At 41.6% G+C, this 13,377-nt stretch overlaps 1 protein-coding gene across 3 annotated transcripts in view; it reads left to right on the top strand.

Moving 5' to 3' along the window:
• bbs9 (Bardet-Biedl syndrome 9) overlaps positions 1-13,377 on the top strand; it is a 439,766-nt gene that overhangs the window by 45,601 nt on the left and 380,788 nt on the right. For all 3 annotated transcript variants that reach the window (XM_067981846.1, XM_067981843.1, XM_067981848.1), the window contains one exon: positions 3,612-3,795. In XM_067981846.1, coding sequence (XP_067837947.1) covers positions 3,612-3,795 — 184 coding nt within the window. The remainder of the gene's footprint in view (positions 1-3,611; positions 3,796-13,377) is intronic.

The following is a 13,377-nucleotide window of genomic DNA, read 5'->3' as shown; positions in this document are numbered from 1 at the left end:
TATCTTGAGCAATAATCTTTTATGTGGCACCTTGTCGAATGCCTTCTGGAAGTCTAAATACACTACGTCCACTGGTTCCCCTTTATCCACCCTGTACGTTATGTCCTCAAAGAACTCAAGCAAATTTGTCAGACATGACTTCCCCTTCATAAAGCCATGCTGACTTTGTCCTATTAAATTATGTTTATAATTATGTTTATATAAAGATATTTAAGATAGAAAGGGGGGAGATAATAAACTAATCAAACTTAGAGAGGATAAAAGCCCTGGTCCAGATGGATTGTATCTGCACATATTAGAAGAAATTAGGGAAGAGATAGCAGAGGCTCTATTATATATAATTATAAAAATTATGTATATAATATGTACGTGTATGTATATAATATGTACGTGTATGTATATAATATGTACGCGTATGTATATAATATGTACGCGTATGTATAATATATATATTATATGTAGAAAAGGGAATAGTGCCAGAGAACTGGCAGATAGCTAATGTTGTTCCTTTTTTTAAAAAGGGAGATAAAACAAGTCCAGGGAACTATAGACTAGTTAGCTTAACATCGGTGGTAGGAAAGATAATGGAATATTTACTCAAAGATGTAATAGAAAAACATCTAGAAAATGAAAATATAATGTTCAGCACAGATTTCAGAAGGGAAAGTCATGCTTGACTAACCTTATTGAATTCTTTGAAGAAGTAACAAGGAGTAGGCAAGAGTAAACGTACCACATTGTGGACTAATGACTAAGTTCAGAGCATGTGGAGTCGGGATAGGTAACGGAATGGATAGCAAGCTGGCTACAAAACAGAAAACAGAGTAGGGGTTAAGGGTAGCTACTCAGGCTGACAAAAGGTGGGAAGTGGTGTTCCATAGGGATCGATGCTGGGACCACTGTTGCTCACAATTTATATTAACGATTTGGACTCTGGAATCGGAAGTACAATTTCAAAATTTGTGGAGGACAGCAAATTGGGGGGTGTAGTAAATACAGGGGAAGAATGCATAAAAATGCAAGAAAACATTAATAAGCTTGCAGAATGGGCATGTAATTGGCAAGTGAATTTCAATATAGATAAATGTGAGGTGGTGCATTTTGGTAGGGAGAATAAGGAGGCCACATACTGCTTGGATAATAAGAGTCTAAATGGAGTAGAGGAGCAAAGGGATCTCGGTATAGATACACAAATCACTAAAAGTTGCGACGCAGATTAATAAGACCGTAAAAAGGCAAATCAAGCATTGGGGTTCATTTCTAGAGGGATAGAATTGAAAAGCAGGGAGCTTATGTTAAACTTGTATAGAACCTTGATTAGACCACGCTTGGAGTACTGTGCACAGTTCTGGTCTCCATATTATAAAGAGGATATAGAGGCATTTGAGAAGGTGCAAAAAAGATTCACAAGGATGATACCAGAAGGATATACTTATCAGGAAAGGCTGAACAGGCTGGGGCTCTTTTCTCTCGAAAAGAGAAGGCTGAGGGGTGACCTGATCGAGGTCTTTAAGATAATGAAAGGGTTTGATACGGTAGACGTAGAGAAAATGTTTCCAATTGTGGGGAAGTCCAAAACTAGGGGTCATAAATATAAGATAGTCATGAATAAATTCGTTAAGGAATTCAGAAGAAACTTGTTTACCCAAAGAGTGGTAGGACTGTGGAACTCACTACCACAAGGTGTAATTGAGGCAAATAGTATCGATGCATTTAAAGGGAAGCTAGATCAACACACAAGTGAGAAAGGAATAGAAGAGTATGCTGATAGGGTTAGATGAAGTAGGGAGGAGGCTCTTGTGGAGCATAGACCAGTTGGGCTGAATGGCCTGTTTCTGTGCTCTAGACTCGATGTAAGAAATGCAGGATGTAGGCAAATGTGGCAGGCAATTTGCACACAAGGTCTCACAAACAGCAAAAGAATAACCAGATGATCCATTTTTATGGCATTGTTTAAGGGAGGAATGTTAACCCGGACACTAGGAGAACTCCACCGCTCTTTCTTGAATAGTGCGATTGAGATCCTTTACATTCACCTAAGCAGGCAGACTCAGAGGCACACCTCAGCTGTCTCATCCCAAAGGTGACACCTCCAACAATGCAGCACTCCCTCAGTACTGTGCTGAGGTATCAGCCTAGATTATAGGTTGAAGCCCTGGATTTTAGCAGAAATGTTAATTTTCTTTTAATGATTTGTCTTTTGTTAATTAATTCATTTGTACTGTGCGCCTGTATGCTTTTCACAGTTGAAGTTGAGCGCTGTGATTGTTTTTTGTTCAGATAGTTTGATCAGTGTTTGGAAGACTTCCTTTCATTATCGTAGCTAGTGTCTATTATTGTTGCAGAACTTTGTACTTTATCAAAATGTGACTTTTATGTGTTGTGTCTGTAATCTGTGTTTTCTGTGATGTGGCAGACAGTACTGATTTCTGTTACTGTATTTTGGAATGTTTCCCATGATGTATAAAAGCCTATATTTAAGTGCTGTTAGCCATTTGTTTATAGGCGTAGGCTTGCTTTGTTGAGCAATTTCTTCTTTTTGGGGTGGTTTTGAGTATATTACATCTGTGGAAACCTATCACCCTGGTTAACTGTTTCCAATCCAAGCTGCTGAGAAATTCACACAGGTAAGTTTTTGTTTGCCTGAGCTGGAGCGCCTTAATCTAAATCACATGTTAGCTTGTGTCACACAGAATAAATTCATAATATACAAATATCAGTAGTAACTTCTGTATTGTTAAGCTATTTTTCATTATTTCTCACTAGATGTTCTAAACCTTCTACTGAATCACACGCATTGTATGTCTGTGGTTTCCACACTTCCTCCTTTACTGCAGCCCTCTATGCTAACTGTCTCATGATATCCTTCGCCTATGGCATGCTGTTAATTTATTATGTAATGCATAATCCAACACCAATCATGGTAGACACTAAGTTCAACCCATGATTGCACGTTAACCTGACCTCCAAATTGCACCTTTCAGCAGGTGTTGTCCCAAGTCTTGGAGTTTCTTTAATGGCTTCATGATGGACATCAGCCTTCGATGTGGTGAAAGGATATCTTGCAACATGTCCAAGCTCCAGTTGTCCCAGTCCAATGTCGCATAGCAGTCTTAGTGGTTTATTGTGTCCAGCCTTTCCCATTGATTTGCACAGTTGGGCTCCTAAAACTCCTCACCTGTAGGGCTGTAAATCTGCAGTGGATGTATTGATATAGCTCTTAGTTTTATTCTGTACATATTGTGTCACACTCTGAGCATAGAATTTCAGAAATACAGTTGATATATTTTAAGGTTAGCTAGTATTTGAGGTTGATCAACATTTGTCGTCTGATGTGTATAAATTTAGCAACTTTGTTGCTTTAAGGTTTCATTTCTCATGACTTTGGTGCATGTTTGGTTAATTCCATAGATGTGCAGAAGAGAAGCTATTGCTATAGTCTTCTGCATATGCTATGAAAAGATGAGCGTAGCTAAGACCCATGGGGATTTCTGTAACAATCTGGAGCAAGTGTATTGAGTTGAAAGAGAAGCAGCGAGCCTGGAGACCATCTTGGTAAGTTCCCTTGCCGCTTATGTTTTGACCTATTGTGTATCTTCTTGTGTTTGCAGAGGGACTGGATGGTGAATATTGGTGAACAGGCATTAGACATATGCATAGTATCGTTTAATCAAGCTGCTTCCTCTATATTTGTACTTGGTGAAAGAAACCTCTTCTGCTTTAAGGAAAATGGACAGCTTCGCTTCATGAAAAAGCTGGAATACAATCCAAGCTGCTTCTTGCCATACACATCAGGTATGTAAAGTTAATACAGTTCATAGCTAAGTACAGGTGTGGGATACCATTCAGCACACATAGCTCACCCTTTCTTAAAACTATGATCCTCAGTCAAAGAATGTTTTAAATAAAGTGAATCTCTCAGTGTTCCCATATCTGGGATTGCTAAAAATTGGTATGATTGATGTATGTAGTAACAATGGAAACCGTCAAGAAGTTGAAGTGGTTATGATCTACATCAAACCATTCTACATTTGCTGTTTATAATTTTGGGGAGATTCAAAATGGGTAAAATGCCAAGATTTTCCCCTAATTTGAAGTGGGGCAAGTGGAGCATGTTTCAGTGGGGAAGCATTTGGGGAACAGTGATCATGATATCATTAGCTTTAGAATAGTTAATGGAAAAGGACAAGGAACAATCAAGCGTAAAAGTACTTAACTAGAGCGGGGGCTAATTTCACTGAGTTAAAAAGGGATCTTGCCCTGGTGGATTGGAATCAAAAATTTGTAGGCAAAACAATAATTGAACAATGGGAGGCCTTCCAGGAGGAGATGGTTCGGGTACAGCATAGACACATTCATACGAGGGGGAAAGGAAGGACATCCAAAGCTAGAGCTCCCTGGATGACTAAAGATATGAGATTAAAATGAAACAGAAAAAAGAGGCTTATAACAAATGTAAGGTTCATAATACAATAAAGAACCAAGCTAAGTGCAAAATATAGAAAGTATAGGGGAGTTCTAAAAAAGGGAATAAGCGAGGGTATGAGAATAGCTTAGCGGCTAACATGAAAGGGAACCCAAAAGTCTTTTATAAACATATAAATAGTAAGAGTAGTCAAAGGAAGGATGGGGCTGATTAGGGACAAAAAAGGAGATCCTCTTGTGGAGGCAGAGGGTATGGCTGAGGTACTAAATGGATACTTTGCATCGGTCTTCACTAGAAAAGAGGATGCTGCCAATGTAGCAGTAAAGGAGGAGGTAGTTAGGATATTGGATAGAATAAAAATAGATAAAGAGGAGGTACTTTAAAGGTTGGCGGTTCTCAAAGTGGAAAAGTCACCCGGTCCAGATAGGATGCATCCTAGGTTACTGAGGGAAGTAAGGGTAGAAATTGCAGAGGCTCTGGCCACAATCTTCCAATCCTCCTTAGATATGGGGGCGGTGCCAGAGGACTGGAGGATTGCAAATGTTACACCTCTGTTCAAAAAAAAAGGGAGAGGGATAAACCCGGCAATTGAAGGCCAATCGGCCTAACATCGGTGGTGGGGAAACTTTTAGAGACAATAATCTGGGACAAAATAATTGGCACTTAGAAAAGTATGGGCTGATAAAGGAAAGCCAGCATGGATTTGTTAAAGCAAATTCATGTTTGACTAACTTGATTGAGTTCTTTGCTGAAGTAACGGAGAGGGTTGATGTTGATGTTGTCTCAAAAACTCTTGTTTGTCTGGGACCTAAGGCAGTCAATGCTGCATCAGGAACTATAGGGCTGTTGTCAGGTGCTGTGGCAGATGAAGCTTCTAGTTCTTCTTTGGACTTTCAAAAGGTATTTGATAAAGTGTCACATAGTAGACTGATAAGCAAAATTAAAGCCCGTGGAATTAAAGGGACAGTGGCAGCGTTGATACAAAATTGGCTAAGGGACAGAAAGTGGAGAGTAGTGGTGAACGGTTGTTTTTCAGACTGGAGGAAAGTATACAGTAGTGTTCCCCAGTGGTTGGTATTAGGACCATTGCTCTTTGATATATATTAACAACCTGGACTTGGGTATAATTTCAATGTTTGCAGATGACATGAAACTCAGAAATGTAGTAAACAATGTGGAGGATAATAACAGGCTTCAGGAGGACATAGACTGGTGAAATGGGCAAATACATAGCAGATGAAATTTAACACAGAGAAGTGTGAAGTGATACATTTTGGTAGGAAGAATGAGGAGAGGCAATTTTAAAGGGAGTATAGGAATAGAGAGACTGGGGCGGGGGGGTTTATGTACACAAATCTTTGAAGGTGGTGGGACAAGTTGGGAAGGCTGTTAAAAAAGCATATGGATCCTGGGCTTTATTAAATGAGGCATAGAGTATGAAATCAAGGAGGTTATGCTAAACCTTTATAAAATACTGGTTAGGCCTCATCTGAAGTATTGTGTTCAATTCTGGGCACCACACTTTAGGAAGGATGTGAAGGCCTTGGGGAGAATGCAGAAGAGATTTACTAGAATGGTACCAGGGTTACGGGACTTCAGTTATGTGGAGAGACTGGAGAAGCTGGGGTTGTTCTCCTTAGAGCAGAGAAGGTTAAGAGGAGATTTGATAGAGGTGTTCAAAATCATAAACTGTTTTGATAGAGTAAATAAGGAGAAACTATTTCCAGTGGCAGAAGAATCAAAAGCAAAATACTGCAGATGCTGGAAATCTGAAATAAAAACAGAAAATGCTGGAGAAGCTCAGCATGTCAGGCAGCATCTGTGGAGAAAGAAACAGAGTTAATGTTTCAGGTCAAAGACCTTTTGCCAGAGCTTCCTCTGACGAAAGGTCTTCAACCTGAACCCTTAACTCTGTTCCTTTCTCCACAGATGCTGCCTGACATGCTGAGCTTCTCCAGCATTTTCTGTTTTTATTCCACTGGCAAAAGGATTGGTAACCAGAGGACGGAGATTTAAGGTGATTGGCAAAAGATCCAGAGGTGACATGAGGAAACATTTTTTTATGCAGAGAGTTGTAACGTTCTGGAATGCAGTGCCTGAAAATGTGGTGGAAGCAGATTCAACAATAACTTTCAAAATGGAATTGGATAAATACTTGAAGGGAAAATATTTACAGGGCTATCTGGAAAGAGCAAGGGAGTGGGACTAACTGGGTAACTTTCAAAGAGCCGGCACAAGCACGATGGGCTGAATGGCCTCCTTCTGTGCTGTAACATACTATGATACTACTATGAATTTTCATGTCACCAGTTTTGGCCACAAATAGAAACCTTGAGCTCTACTTTGGATCCCAAGCAAGTGAGAAGTTCCTTCTTCCTGAAGACAAAGTATTTCAATAGAGTTATTCATGGTAAATGGAAATAACAAAGAAAATAGAAAACTCTGTTTTCTAAATTTAAACTAATTAAGATTCTTGTTGATGGCGAAGAATTACCATTTTGCATGTTGGCAGACTGTAGCTGCATGTTGTCACAAGTAACCTGACTCAGTCTCCCAAGCATGCTTACTGTTTCTTAAATAAAAACAGAAAATGCTGGAAAGCACTCAGCAGGTCAGGCAGCATCTGTGGAGAGAGAAAGAGAGTCAATGTTTCAGGTCAGAGTTTATAAGCAAGTACAGAGCCAGGGAAAAGGGTAGGGGTGGAAAGAACAAAGGAGAAGGTTGTTGATAGTGTGGAGGGCAGGAGTGATTAAATGACAAAAGGGATGATGGTGCAAAGCAAAAGGGAGTGATAATGGGACAAGTAAAGAAACAAAAGATGGGTCCAGAGGAGGTGTAAATGGTTACAGCAGAACCATTACCAGCACCTGCTTTCTGGAAAAAATGGGAGCGGTGGTTATGATCTAAAGTTGTTGAATTCATTGTTTAGGCTGGAAGGTTGTAAAGTGCCTCATCGAAAGATGAGGTGCTGTTCCTCGAATACAACATTGAATTCAACGACTTTGAATCATAACCACTGCTCCCATTTTCAGTATTTGTATTTCCTCATACCAGGCAGCATGCTAATGAATCTGCATTGTATCCTCTCCATATATCAATACAATTTATAGTTTTGCCACATTATTCTAGCTAAACATTTTGCAGGAACAAGTGGTCTAGTGATTCTTCTCTCTCTTCTCCCCATCTCCAGGTTGAAGTACTGATCTCACCCATGGTACTTAGAGGACAATTTTACTCAAAGAATAAGAAGCACTGCGCCTAACACTACTGTTGGGTTCATAGGCATAAAAAGTAATACGAGCCACACGTGTGTTCTGTCAACTGCAAAAACACTCAGTACTCCAATAATGAATGTATAAAGATAGAATGTTTTATGCGTGCAGGTTGCATTGCAGTCCCTGACTACTAAATGTTCTTTGAAGTTTTAAAATACGTCTTTGTGTGTCCTACAAAATATTCTTTCTCATTCATTGAACTTTGGCATACAAGTAGAGTTGTTGCCACCTACTGAGGCAAAAATGACCTAGGACATTGTGCCTTTAAGGACTTTGTTTCTTGCATGGTCATTTGACCTGTTATTGGCATAAGCCTTGACAATTACCCGTCCTTACAAGAAAAAGCTCCTTTATTCACTGTATGTTGGCTATTTTCTTCTCTCAACTCCATGCAGTTCATTTATCTACAATCTAGGAATAATTTTGTAGTCATTTATTTTTAAGTTTTTTTCACTTTTAAGGGGCAGGAACATAAAAGTGCAGGAGCAGCTCCACAAACAGGCACCTCCACTCTGTGACGAGGAGGGTTCTTTGCTGCTTCCTTTGAGGATGAGTAAAGAGGCTGCATGTTCCCAGGGAGAAGGGAGGACTTTATTGAGAGAGCACCTGAAGTAACCTTCAGGGAGGTGATGCAAAGGAGGGTTGCCTGTTTTGGCTGCAAGGTGCACAATGATTTGCAGCGCTAGGAAGCCAAGGCTACAAATACATCACGTCACAGCCCATGTGAGGTTCGGGCCTTACAGCAACGTGAGCCTCCTGCTCCCCCTGTGCTGCTCAGGCAGGGAACCCCAGGCAGCCCCTTCACGGTTACCCCAGCTTTACCGAACCATGTTCACGGGAGTGGAAATTTTACCTTCAAATTGATTTTCTTCCCTGGAGCTAGAAATAAGAATTCGTGCTGCAAATATATCTACTATATCACTGATAATTACCCTTTTTGTTTTTAAAAAAAAGTTTGCTTTTTTGTTAAGTTCACATAACTTCAGTTATGTTGAGAGACTGGAGAAGCTGGAATTGTTCTCCTAAGAGCAGAGAAGGTTAAGAGGAGATGTTCAAAATTGAGGTGTTCAAAATTATAAGTGGTTTTGATAAGAGTAAATAGGGAGAAACTTTTTTTAATCATCAAAAATTGGGATTAAAAACATTGGACTCCAAAAATCTCAGGTAAATTTGGAGAAAATTAGTTTTTTAAAAAACAACAGTTTTTTGAACATTGCCAAAACTTAAAACAAGCCAGGGACCAAAATAAAGGCACAATTAAGCAAAATGACAACCCACAATTATTTACACAGTTCACAGGCACTACTTTTATGGGCCTCAGTGACATTTCCAAAGATTCTGGCAAGTGTATGTTTTACTACTGCTTTTAGTTTGTACTCATTTGAGTCACAGGACTCACTGAGCCTGTAATCTGTTAGTTTCTGTCATCTCTTAAACACTGCTTTTAATTATAGTGTAAGTAATGAGACTTTAGGATGTTTGCGAAGTATTTGCTGAATTGAGAATCTATTTTAGAAATCAAAGGTTTGTAGAATTATATTACTTCCTTGGAACTTGGAGTTAAAACTGTACTTTGGTTCAGATACTGTAGCAATAATAGATTAGGCAGCTTTTGGATCAGCCAGAGCAAGTTATCAACTTGTAAAAGTTTGTTTGTTTGTTGTGAAAAAATTTAAATCTGACTGCATAAATATAGAATTGACAAAATAGATACGATTTGCAAAAGCATTCAATGTTTTTTTTTGTAAATTAATAATTTTACTTAATTGCTTGCCAGTGCACCAAACTACTCGGTCAGTCAAAAAACGGGGGTTTTTGAAAGCAGGAGCAAAGCAGCTAGAATAAGTTTGACCTGCAAAACTGAAGAGCTATTGCTTAAACTTTTCTTCTCCTTCTTGCCCTTCTTTCCTTCCCTCTGTTTATATTTGTAAGGAATCTTACAACACCAGGTTATAGTCCAACTGTTTTATTTGAAAATCACAAGCTTTTGGAGGCTTTCTCCTTCGTCAGGTGAGCAACTGTGGGATTCCATGGAAGGTTACCGCATTTATAGTCAGAGAACAACACCTGGTGATTACAGATAATCTCCCAGTCGGGGAACACTTCAGCAGTCAAGGACATTCAGTCACCGATCTTCGGGTAAGCGTTCTCCAAGGCGGCCTTCAAGACACACGACAACGCAAAATCGTCGAACAGAAATTGATAGCCAAGTTCCGTACCCATGAGGATGGCCTCAACTGTGATCTTGGGTTCATGTCACGCTGCACGCAACCCCACCAGCGAAAAAAAGTTATCTGTTTTTAACACAACGGGTCATTCTCTGTCTTTCTCTTCCTTTCAGATGTTTCTCTCTCTCTCTCTCTGTCTTGTGTTCTGGCCGTTTGTGTATTCGGTGGTCCTGTAGGTAACATCACTCTGTCTGAACACTTTGATTGCCTTGAAAACGGCAGTTGGAAAGATTACCTGTAATCACCAGGTATTGTTCTCTGACTATAAATGCAGTAACCTTCCATGGAATCCCACACTTGCTCACCTGACGAAGGAGAAAGCCTCCGAGAGCTTGTGATTTTCAAATAAAACAGTTGGACTATAACCTGGTGTTGTAAGATTCCTTACATTTGTCAACCCCAGTCCATCACCGGCATCTCCACATCTCTGTTTATATTGTGTAAGGTTCATATAAAATTGACGGGCATTAAACTGCTCAGTGTGCTGTTTAACTGAGGTCTTAGACCTTCTAAAGTAAAATGAATGAATGAAAATACAGGACAGAGGGATTCTGTAAGATCGTGCAAACCCATCGGTGACATTTATCAGTCGAATCAGTTCTTTCTGCCGTCGTAACTGTCAAAATCAATTGAGACAAAGCAAATTTTTGATATAATGTTAAAGGTTGAGGTGGTGCCACATTACTTTGGGACCATTCATGGTAAATGGATAGGATATTAGCTGCAATGAAGGCTACAGATTAGAAAGTGCTAAGAACATCGAAAGATATTAGTGGACCAATGGTTCACATGCTCGTATGTCATTCCTCTGTCCTACTATATTAGTTGAGGCACCAACCTGCTAAAATAGAAACATAGAAACATTGATACATAGAAAATAGGAGCAGGAGTAGGCTATTCGGCCCTTCGAGCCTGCTCTGCCATTCAATATGATCATGGCTGATCCTCTATCTCAATACCATATTCCTGGTCTCTCCCCATACCCCTTGATGCCTTTTGTGTCCAGAAATCTATCTAGCTGCTTCTTAAATATATTCAATGACATGGCGTCCACAGCCTTCTGTGGTAGAGAATTCCACAGGTTCACCACCCTCTGAGTGAAGAAATTTCTCCTCATCTCAGTCCTAAATGTCCTACCTGGTATCCTGAGACTGTGACCCCTCGTTCTGGACCCCCCAGCCAGTGGAAACATCCTCCCTACATCCAGTCTGTCTAGCCCCGTCAGAATTTTATATGTTTCAATGAGATCCCCTCTCATTCTTCTAAACTCGAGTGAATACAGGCAGAGTCGACCCAATCTCTCCTCACAAGACAGTCCTGCCATCCCAGGAATCAGTCTGGTGAACCTTCGCTGCACTTCCTTTATGGCAAGTATATCCTTTCTTGGGTAAGGAGACCAAAACTGCACACAATACTCCAGGTGTGGTCTCACCAAGCCCTGTATAACTGCATGTGGAGATGCCGGTGATGGACTGGGGTGGACAAATGTAAGGAATCTTACAACACCAGGTTATAGTCCAACAAATTTATTTTAAAATCACAAGCTTTCGGAGATTATCCCCTTCGTCAGATGAATGAGTGAAAAGGTTCTCAAATCGCATATCTTATACTATGTTGGGACAGCATCACACCAATCAAAAGGTGTCGTTGTTATTCAAACAGGCCAGTCACGGAGAACAGCACGTCCCAGTACACTGGATATACATTGTGTCGATTACACAGGCAGGCAGAAAGAAACTCAAAATGGCAGAGAGAGAGAGAGAGAGAATATTAAAAAACATATAATTTTTTTCCCCCTTTTTTGCTGGTGGGGTTACGTGTAGCGTGACATGAACCCAAGATCCCTGTTGAGGCCGTCCTCATGGGTGCGGAACTTGGCTATCAACTTCTGCTCGACGATTTTGCGTTGTCGTGTGTCTCGAAGGCTGCCTTGGAGAACGCTTACCCGAAGATTGGTGGCTGAATGTCCTTGACTGCTAAAGTGTTCCCCGACTGGGAGGGAACCCTCCTGTCTGGCGATTGTTGCGCGGTGTCCGTTCATCCGTTGTCGCAGTGTCTGCATGGTCTCGCCAATGTACCATGCTCCGGGGCATCCTTTCCTGCAACGTATGAGGTAGACAACGTTGGCCGAGTCACAGGAGTATGAACCATGCACCTGGTGGGTGGTGTCCTCTCGTGTGATGGTGGTATCCGTGTCGATGATCTGGCATGTCTTGCAGAGGTTGCCGTGGCAGGGTTGTGTGGTGTCGTGGACGCTGTTCTCCTGAAAACTGGGTAACTTGCTGCGAACGATGGTCTGTTTGAGGTTGGGTGGCTGTTTAAAGGCGAGCAGTGGAGGCGTGGGGATGGCCTTAGCGAGGTGTTCGTCATCATCGATGACATGTTGAAGGCTGCGGAGAACATGGTGTAGTTTCTCCGCTCCAGGGAAGTACTGGACGACGAAGGGTACTCTGTTGGTTGCGTCCCGTGTTTGTCTTCTGAGGAGGTCTATGCGATTCTTCGCTGTGGCCCGTCGGAACTGTCGATCGACAAGTCGAGCGTCATATCCCGTTCTTACGAGGGTGTCTTTCAGCGTCTGTAGGTGTCCATCGCGTTCCTCCTCGTCTGAGCAGATCCTGTGTATTCGTAGGGCCTGTCCATAGGGGATGGCCTCTTTGACGTGGTTGGGGTGGAAGCTGGAAAAGTGGAGCATCGTGAGGTTGTCCGTGGGCTTGCGGTAGAGTGAGGTGCTGAGGTGCCCGTCTTTGATGGAGATTTGTGTGTCCAAGAAAGAAACCGATTCTGAGGAGTAGTCCATGGTGAGTTTGATGGTGGGATGGAACTTGTTGATGTTATCGTGTAGTCTCTTCAGTGATTCTTCGCCGTGGGTCCATAGGAAGAAAATGTCGTCGATGTATCTGGTGTATAGTGTTGGTTGGAGGTCCTGTGCAGTGAAGAAGTCGTGCATGAAAATGTTGGCGTATTGGGGTGCGAATTTGGTCCCCATGGCTGTTTTGTGTGTTTGGGTAAAGAACTGGTTATCGAAGGTGAAGACATTGTGATCCAGGATGAAGTGGATGAGTTGTAGGATGGCGTCTGGAGATTGGCTGTTGTTGGTGTTGAGTACTGAGGCTGTTGCAGCGATGCCGTCATCGTGGGGGATACTGGTGTAGAGTGCCGAGACGTCCATCGTGGTGAGAATTGTTCCTGGTTCAACTGGTCCGTGGGTGCTGAGTTTTTGTAGGAAGTCTGTAGTGTCGCGACAGAAGCTGGGGGTTCCCTGTACGATGGGTTTCAGGATGCCCTCGACGTATCCAGAGAGGTTCTCACACAGGGTTCCGTTGCCTGATACGATAGGACGTCCGGGTGTGTTGGCTTTGTGTATCTTTGGGAGGCAGTAGAAGTCTCCCACGCGGGGTGTACGTGGGATGAGAGTGCGTAGGAAGCTTTGAAGGTCTGGATCAAAGGT

This window comes from Heptranchias perlo, chromosome 3, assembly GCF_035084215.1.
Source record: "Heptranchias perlo isolate sHepPer1 chromosome 3, sHepPer1.hap1, whole genome shotgun sequence".
In the NCBI taxonomy this organism is placed as follows: Eukaryota; Metazoa; Chordata; class Chondrichthyes; order Hexanchiformes; family Hexanchidae; genus Heptranchias; species Heptranchias perlo.
This window is presented reverse-complemented; position numbering and strand designations above follow the sequence as displayed.